General features: G+C 42.2%; 1 protein-coding gene across 2 annotated transcripts in view; it reads left to right on the top strand.

Annotated features, from left to right (window-relative positions):
- Positions 1-9,458, top strand: part of man1a2 (mannosidase, alpha, class 1A, member 2) — a 155,614-nt gene that overhangs the window by 113,996 nt on the left and 32,160 nt on the right. For both annotated transcript variants that reach the window (XM_071907625.2, XM_078286008.1), the window contains exons 8-10: positions 3,105-3,199; positions 7,368-7,491; positions 8,245-8,338. In XM_071907625.2, coding sequence (XP_071763726.1) covers positions 3,105-3,199; positions 7,368-7,491; positions 8,245-8,338 — 313 coding nt within the window. The remainder of the gene's footprint in view (positions 1-3,104; positions 3,200-7,367; positions 7,492-8,244; positions 8,339-9,458) is intronic.

Raw genomic sequence — 9,458 nt, 5'->3', positions numbered from 1 at the left:
AAGTACTGCAGACAAAAAAAAAGTATACATTGCAAAACTGGAAACGGTGCACATGAAAAAGGCAATGACTGATATTCATGGGTAATTTTCTTTTCAGTGTGTCATCTTCCAAATGGAGCGATTCGTGCAGACAGGTCGCATTGTGGCAGCTGTTGCCGAAGAAATAGAACTTGAACTTGAAGTGCCCCTCCGTGCATTCATCCTGCATAAGTGCTGTGGACAATTCGTTCTTGAATGCTACACTGGAAAACTAAATTTGTAATACCAAACCAATAGGGATGGGACGATCTGCTTATCTCAAGGTACGATTCGATACACGATATGAGGTTCACGATTCAATACGACCACGATACGTTCAGTGACAACTCTTGACTGCAGAATTATGTTTATTTCTGAGCCAAAAATCTCTCTGGCGATGGCATTGGTTTGCTAGAATGTAAATGGCAATTTAAAAATGTCATTACAAAGTGCAAATAATATCATTTGGATGGAGAGCTTGTGAAACTGTGATGGTCAAGCGTCTCATTTGTGAATATCGCGATAACCCTAATCCTCCAACATTTTGTGCACTATGAAGTCACTTTTAAGTAGATGAGAGGAAAACATTCGACCTTTTTGCCTCTTTTTTTCCCCTGGCTTTTGTAGGCAGTAGTAGTGTCACAGTACCAGAATTTTGACTTAAATACCAAGTTTGATATCTAAAAATTCAATACTACTTACACAGCAAAAGTAGTATTTTACCACATCGACTTGGACAGCTTCGTAGCAGCTTTTGCACCGGGCTCAATAAGTGAAATTGTTGCATTTTTGGCTCCTGGCTCCAGTTTTGATAACCAGTTTAGGTGGACTGGGATTCAGTTCAAGACATGGTGGACCGGTGCCATGTTTTCAGCTGTTTGACTCTTGACTGCTGCAGTCCGCTGTCGGGAGCCAGACTGCATTCCTGATTCCAATCCTCCTTCTTTTCAAGGAGGATATTGGTGTCATGTAGCACTAATTGCCCGTTTACTACTGTGTCCGCCTAGTTTACATTTCCCCCAATCATTAAGCAATTCACGCTGTATGTAATTCGATTTTTTGTCGAGACACGGATGTGACGATAACGTTTGCAAAGGTGAGATGTTTGAGGGATTACTTCCTGGAGGAGACTTCCATCTCTTCCTGTGGTGTCAGCTGACTGACAGGAAGCAGAGCGGAACGACTCGGGTACAATGAAGTAACAATTAAACAGTAACTTTGACCAAACCAAATGAAAGCTTATTGTTTTCTGTGCTGGATTCTCTCACTCTGTAGAAGGTGTTTTTCATACTGGATGTAGTGGAAATTATATTATACCATTCTATAATTTATGCATTAAGCACTGTCTTATTTCTATGTTGTCTGCTCTCAGTACATTTCCACTGGCTTGAGACAATGGCTACTGTGTGAAGATGACCCTGGGAAGTCTAGCCTGTTTATCTTCGTCTTGCACAGATGCATCCTAATCGTAGAATGTTTCAAGTATAAGAATGTGCCGGACTTCTCATGACTCAGCTGTTTCTACTACATGATTATAAGAAGGGTGGACAGAGCTCATTGTTTCGCTCTTTGTCTCACACACTCAAGGACAACTTCTCATCTCCAAGTCTCTTTATTAAAGGAAACTTCCACCACACTGGACATGAATGAATGGCAGCAAATGGCTTCTTCTGAAGGAGGAAAAGAAGCCTGATATCTGCTACTATGCTGACTGTGTGCAGAAAAAACAGGAATATTGTTAACTGAGATGATTGGCACATACTCAAAAAAAACACCTTTAACTTCTCCAATCTGCAAGTATACTATACATCCTCTCAAGGTGACGCTGAAGCTTGCAGAACACATTTGGTGAAAGTATTGAACCTTTATAAATATCGGTATTGAAATCAGTAAATCAGTCATGAAATTTCAGTTATTGTGACGTTAGTAGGCAGACTACTGCACAAGAAACTGTATTAAACAGTTGCTGGCATGCAGCTATCTCCTCCATGATTGGTTTACGTCTTAATGCTCCGGGACTCACCGTCAAAGTGAATGGTCGTGTTTTTGGGAGATTTGCAAATTGTGAGATGAGACACTGAGAGAATCGGGTTGTGTGTGATCCCTCATCTTCATGTGTGTGAAGCCTCATTGGGTGTGCAGACATTTCCACCGGCGAGACAAGGATTTACTCAAGACCAGTTGTTTAGTCTGTGAACCGCCGTCGTCGGGAATGATTTGAACATTTGAGCAGATGTGTAGTCGGACTTGAGCTTTAGCATGCAGCGTGGCGAACTTCATAAATATTAATCGCTCACTGGTGAGTTGTGTTTGTTTGAGCTTGTTTGCCAAAAACTTGGGTGTATTCCTTTTCATCTTGTCGTCAATTCCACCTCTTCTCGGCGGCTCTGCACCCTATACTAGTACATTTTCGTCTTTCGGCTGTCGCTCGTATGCAGTGGCTTCAACAGGAGAATAAGCTCAGACTCCTTTTATCTGTTTGATTGGCATGTTGAGGAGAAAGACAAGGACTGGAGCAGATTTTATTGGCCCTCATCTGTCAAGCGAGTGCAAAGAACCAGTGTAATTTCAAAACGAACATAACGTCAATTTTTCCACACAAGTCTGTATGAATTTGACCTCAGATGTGATAATAGGAATTTGACATCAAACGTGTACTTCAGGTCTTCTTTCTCTGTTTCTGTCTCTCTCTCATTCACTGTAGTTTGACCTCCAAGCTCTCCTTTTAAGCATTCACCTGTCTCAGTAGTATTCTGCCAACAACTCATATTATTGTAGCGCAGTCTGAGGGGAGGTTTTGCGTATAATGGGGCTGCCAGTCTCCTCCGTAAGTCTGCTCAGCCCTGACGCTTTGTGGTTGTCATTTAGTCTCCTGACATCTCACTCTGCCTTATTTGCCTTCATTCTGCCCTTGTTTTGGTTGTCAGTTGTTTTACGCTTGTACCTGTCAGCTGTTTGAGGCGAATATTGAGCAGCGAGAGTGGACGGACTGCGGAATATTTCGCTGAACCTGATAAAGGAAGGATGAGGAATTTTAAATTTAATCTACATTTATGCTCTCCCTCTCTCTCCCTCTCTTTTTCCAGGTATTCAAGCTGAAGGCGGTCCAGTTGGCTGAGAAGCTGCTCCCTGCCTTCAACACCCCTACAGGAATCCCCTGGGCCATGGTCAACCTCAAGAGGTTAGTGACGGTGCCGCCCAAACCCTCCGCCTCGCGCACAGGCCGACCGGACATGAATAGAAAGTGAGACGTGCCACTCTGGGGAATTCCCAGAATCGCAAATGACAGTCGGCTGAGCAGACTGGAACAAACCGGAGTCAGGCTGTGTCCGTGACTTGATTGGCAGATAGCTTGCTTATGCATGGCTGGCATATGTGTGTGTGTGTGTGTGTGTATCATTATTCGTTTTTTCTCAGGGTGTTTGCAGGTCCTTAAAAAGTCTGCCAAAGTCTTACAATATAAAATATTGAAATTTAAGGCCTTAAAAAGTATTAAAATGTCCAAAATACACTTAAAGTCTTACAGTTTTCAGCGTGCAATGACAAAAAATTTTTTTTGACACTGTTAGATAAATACAGAACAGAGTTAGTGCAATATGCTAAGCATGTTTGTTTTTTTAGTGTATCTGCTTTACTAAACACAACTGGACTTCATGTCCCTTAGCAATTAATTTATTGTAGTTATTCTTCCTATTCTGTCCATTTCAGAACGTCAGAAACAGGCTGGTATTGTCAGCTTTGTTCATTTATTTTAGTTTTTAAGTTTGTCTTAAAGCATAATTCCGGTAATTTTTGACCTGGACCCTAGTTTTCCATCTTTTTCCATCATACTGATCAATTTTGACCTAAACCTTGTCAACTGCTTCACTACAGAGCTGCTTACATCTTGTCTGTGTGCATGGCTCTCCAATACACACTTACACACTAAATAATTGTATACTTGTGAGGACTTTCCATTGACTACATTCATTCCTTAACCTTCACCACTACATGCCTAACTTTAACCCTAATCTAAACCTAAATTTTAACCTCAACCCTGAAACCCAGATCCTAACCTTAAATAAACCTCTTGAAGAAGTGACAACCGGCAAAAAGTCTTAAGTTCTCTGAAGGTCTAAAACTCAAACTGAACACAAGAATAGCAAAACAAGAACACACACACACACACACACACACACACACACTGATCAGCCCTATATTTACCAACACTAACCTGACTTTTCTTCTACACTTATACCATAGCAGAAACCTTAACCAGAGTGTCCGCAGGTCCTTAAAATGTTAGTACCAAAATCCAAGGTCTTGAAATGTCTTAAGTACAGTTAAATGTTGTGTTTGAGTCCTAGATAGTTTCAGCTTTTTCCTCAGTGCAGTACTTTACTAATAAGAAATCTCCCTGGTTTCTGTTTTTTTAACTCTTCGATCAAATTTCTGGGTTGAAACTTGTGTCAAATTTTCTCTGAATTGGCATGAAAAAGTCTTTAGTCACTCTGTTAACCTGCAACATCATAACAATAATCTAGCTCCCATAACGGTAATGTAGCCTCAACCCCAAGTGTAACATTGCCACAGCATTTCCATCTCTTTCTATTCTTCTTACTTCTCTTTTTTTCTGCCTTTCAGTGTATCTGTGTGAGGGAGGGTGTGTGTGTGTGTGTGTGTGTGTGTGTGTGTGTGTGTGTGTGTGTGCTCCTCTCTCTTTCTCTACCTTCCGCCGTTTGCCACTGCTGTCTGCGTTATCTATTTATTTATTCATTGAATTGAACAATGAAATGAAACAAAATTGCTTTATTAATCTGCAGCCTGCGTTGTCGCTAAGCACCCAGGCTCTGTGTGTGTGTGTGTGTGTGTGTGTGTGAGACCAGCATCTCGTTGCTTTGTGCGTCGGCAGGTTGTTTAGCAGGATGTGTGTTGAACAAGAGAGGCCCGCCTCCTCAAGGTAACTCTAATCCTTTAGAGAGCAGATGCTTTGTGTTCTGTCTTAATCTCCCACTAGACAAATACACACACAAATGAAAGCGCACCAACACATGTTCATACACGCAAACACACACACCAATAATTGTACACATTCGAATTAAAACCAGATACAAAACACACTTGAATGAAACACACGAACACATGAATCTCTCTTGTTGATTACAGCCAATCTGTCTCAAGTCGGCTTATTATCTCCTGCTGGGTGAAGCAAGACTCCATTATGTGATTGCTATCATGAGTGACTGTGAATCTTTCAACCTCTTTCTTGAAAAATCAGCTTTTTTAATCATCAGAAACATACGTTTCCATGACACCATTAAAATACCCATAAGCCTCAGTGTGGATTTGACCCGGTAGCTAGCTCTGTGTTCCCACAGAACTTGAATGGAAACAGTCTTTCCCATTCAAATCAACATTGCAGGACGGTCGGAGCAGCGGCCATTTTTATGTGAACCGTTGGACTAGCTTCTGTATAAACCGACTTACGACAAGTGACTGAGGTGAGAGGTTTTACAGCAAGGAACAAAGCAGTGGAAAACTGGCATTGCAGCTGAATGGAGGTGTCACTCATGCCTCTTTCACAAGCTGCTGTCTATTTAAGTCGGTCAAAAGTAACCCTTAAAATTCCATAGTCGCCATTTTATGGTGTACCAGCCAAATTACCATAGCAAACAGTGCGAGGACCGTTCTATCCATTCAAGTTGTGTGTGTGCTCCAGAACAGCCCGTAGTATCCTAACACCCTGCAGGCTGTTGGAAAGAAATTCCATCTTACCGTACAAGTCTGATCCACCGTTCTTTCAAGGATTTACTCTTTGGGAATCTGTAAAACGCTGTGCAATTGGTTACAATCCGGCACAAAACACATTTTTATCTCAGAGAGCCGGCCGGTCGATGGAAAACGGCGCTCCGTGCAAGCTGCAGTTCTTTATCGAGCTAAGGCTGTTATGTACGCAGTCTTGTATCTGTGTTTTTTCCTTGTTTTTGTCAAAATTCAAAATGCAAATTCAGTTTAGTTATTCATTACTCTTGCATCGTAAATCACCAGATCGATAGAATGCGTGGGACCATATGGAGCCCACCTGTTTGGAAATCTGGGTGCTACAAATAATCGTCAAAAACTCTTCCAGAAACATGATGACATCAGGATTACCATATGACTAACCAGCTCCATCCATCTATCACACTCACCCACCTGTGCCGACAAAAGTGCCTCACCTTCCCATGTTCACACACACACACACACACACACAGACACGCTCCCCTCCCACACACACACACACACACACACGGGGGATTTGCGACCCATTAATGCTACATGCACTCATGTAAAATTGAAGCAGTTCCAGATGCCTCTTGTGTCACATATGGTCATGTATAGCCTGTGCAGGTAGTGAACCTGTTGCACAGACCTGCGGCAATCTGCTATTGGCTGGTCTTTGTTCCAGGTGATGTCACCTTCTATAGAGTACAACAGGTGGTGACATCACCTGGCACAAAGACCAGCCAATAGCAGATGGCCAGCTCGGTACCTTACTTTTCGCCATTAGGTGTCAGGCTTCACCACAGATTTGGGTTTGGGGTTTAGTTACTCTTTAAGTGGTAATCCTCAAGATCCTTGTTTGTGTTTGTGGTGTTTCTGCACTGCACTTCCCACAGATCACCTGTCAATCAAACAGTGTGGGCCCGCTGCTGAAGTAATGGTCGAGTCGTTGGTATTGATCAACAAGCCTATCAACCCCCTGCGCATATATTATGGTCGTTTTGTGCTATGGGACAGTATGAATCGTACTTGTTGCCCCTTTATCTTTGACATGTATAGTAACACTTCTCTGTTTGTGTCCACCCATCTTCTCTTTCCTCCCGTCTCTTTCTCTCTCCATCTTTCTCTCTCCCAACTTCCCTCTGTCTCTTTACTTTCCCTTCTCTCACTCCAACTCTCCTTCTCTCCTTTACTTCCTCCCTCCCTCTTTTCTCCATTTCCCTCTATTTTATCTTGGTCTCCCTCACTTCCACCATCACTCCCATCACTCACTACCTTCCACAACCAACCAACCAACCTTCATCTCTCTCACTCTCTCTTTGTCTCTCCCTCTCTCTCTCCCTTTCTCCCTCTCTCCATCTCTCTCTGTCTCTCCCTCTCTCTGTCTCTCTCTCTCCCTCTCTCTGTATGTCTCTCTGTCTCTCTCTCTCTCCATCTCTCTCTCCCCCTCTCTCCCTTGCTCCCTCTCTCTCGCTTCATCTCTCTCCCTCTCTCTGTCTCTCCCTCTCTCTCTCCCTTTCTACCTCTCTCTTCATCTGTCTCTGTCTCTCTCCTTCTCTCTCTCTCTCTCTCTCTCTCTCTCTCTCTCTCTCTCCCTCTCTCTCCAGTGGTGTTGGTCGTAACTGGGGTTGGGCGTCGGCAGGCAGCAGCATCCTGGCTGAGTTCGGGACTCTCCACATGGAGTTTGTCCACCTCACCTACCTGACGGGGAACCCTGCCTACTACCAAAAGGTACAACTGTGTGTGTGTGTGTGTGTGTGTGTGTGTGTGTGTCTCTGTATACTTACGTTTGCATACTTGCATAGATGCATGTAGCGCTGCAGTATATCTGCATGGTTTCTGTTCTCAATGTTCATCTCATCAATGTTGATGAATATTCCCCTGTTTCTGTCACATAAACCAACAAAACACTGAAGATAAATTAAAGTGTTCTTGGGTTATGTCCAATTTGGGGGAAAAAAATGATATTGCTGATATTGATTTGTCAGATGATATTAGTTTATCAATATTTCAAAATTGCAGATGGTTGGGTTCTCAGAAATGTTACATTTTATTAGTGAAAGCCAACTGACTTTGCAATATTGCCAAGAATCTGAACACTATGATATAATCACTCTAGTTTTCATGCCAGCTATCCTTTCTATGATAATAAACTCTATTTATCTTGCACTTGTCTAAAAGCAGAGTTTACAAAGTGCTTTACAAAATGGTATAAAAACAAAGAAGAGTAAAAATAAATATAAAAAGGAGATAAAAACTGGGAAACGCATTCAAAAGAAAACGTGGTTAAAACACAAAAAACAAGACAAAATTAAAAAGTGGACAAAATCAAACCATGATACAAAAGAAAGTCTGTAAAGTTGTTTTTTTTAAGAAGAGATTCTTGAAGATCGTACTGAATTAGCTAGACTGGTGTCACACTATTCAAAAGGTGAATATTTCAGTTTGGAATAAAGCTCCTAATGCATCGTCTTTTCGTCTCAGGTGATGCATATCCGGAAGCTGCTAGCCAAAATGGACCGTCCCAACGGGCTGTACCCAAACTACCTGAACCCCCGTACGGGCCGCTGGGGGCAACGTGAGTACACCTCCGGCTTACATTTACAAAGAGCAGATTCAATATTATTTTTTAGATTCTTTAAAGCAGCCGCCCTTTGCCTTGATGGAAAGGCAAAGACTTTGGAAAGAAATTCACACATAGGATCAACTTCACTATTTATATTTGTCTAAGAAACACATTTCAAGCATTTAAGCAGAAGCCTTTAGATGAAAATGGCTTTAAGAGAATGAAAAACACAGAACATTCAGTCAGGTGGGTCCAGACTGCTGACTGGTACTTGACTTTTCCACAGTGGTTCTGGTGTTTGTCTTTATCGGCTCTGGAAGTGAAATAGCTCCATATTTGGCTCCCGGCACCAGTTTGTCAACCAGTTGAGTTGAAAATGGATCCAGTTCAAGGCGCGGTGGACTGTTGACGCTGTTGGTGTTTTCAGCTGCTTGACTCCGGCTGCTGTGGTTCACCGTTAAGAGCCAGACTGACGCTCTGTTTAGTCCAAGCCTCCTTCTTCTTCTGCTTCTTGTAACCGGTCCAGTCCGCACAGTTTACGCCCTTTGGAAGCAACGTTGAAATGGAATTTCAGCTTGCAGAACATTTGATGACTGTTTGAAATGTTTATAAAATTCAATATTAGTTTGAGTCTTTCACAGTGATATGCAAATAGTATTGAAATTCCAGTTGTTGTGACATTTACATTTTGCATTTTTACGCATTTAGCTGAAGCTCTTATTCAGAGTGACTTAACAGTGTGTGCAACAGTAGAATACATTTCAATTCCTGATTCACTGATACTACAAGCAACTAATTGTAAGGTCTAAACTTTATTGTGAACCTACAGTAGAATGACCATGTAAGACTGAAGCGCTAGGAGGAGAAATAAGAGAGATAAAAGCTAAGGAGAGGGGTAGAATGGATCTTTTTTTAATGAGAGCAAATTGGAGTGAGTAGCAGAGGGAGATGGGAGAGAGGGAACACAGTGTTTTCCAATATATTGATTATATTTGGGCGGCCCGCCCAGGGAAATCAACAGTTTCTTGAGTGAAGTTTTGGGTGCTGTGATGCACTAATCTAAAAACAAATAATTAAAGCTGCTGAGGCACTGAAAGCGCGTTGGTGAACCACACCGACCGCAATTCATTTA

The sequence above is a fragment of the Centroberyx gerrardi genome, chromosome 10 (genome assembly GCF_048128805.1).
Source record: "Centroberyx gerrardi isolate f3 chromosome 10, fCenGer3.hap1.cur.20231027, whole genome shotgun sequence".
Classification (NCBI taxonomy): Eukaryota; Metazoa; Chordata; class Actinopteri; order Beryciformes; family Berycidae; genus Centroberyx; species Centroberyx gerrardi.
The sequence above is the reverse complement of the archived record's forward strand: the minus strand, read 5'-3'. Positions and strand labels throughout refer to the sequence as shown.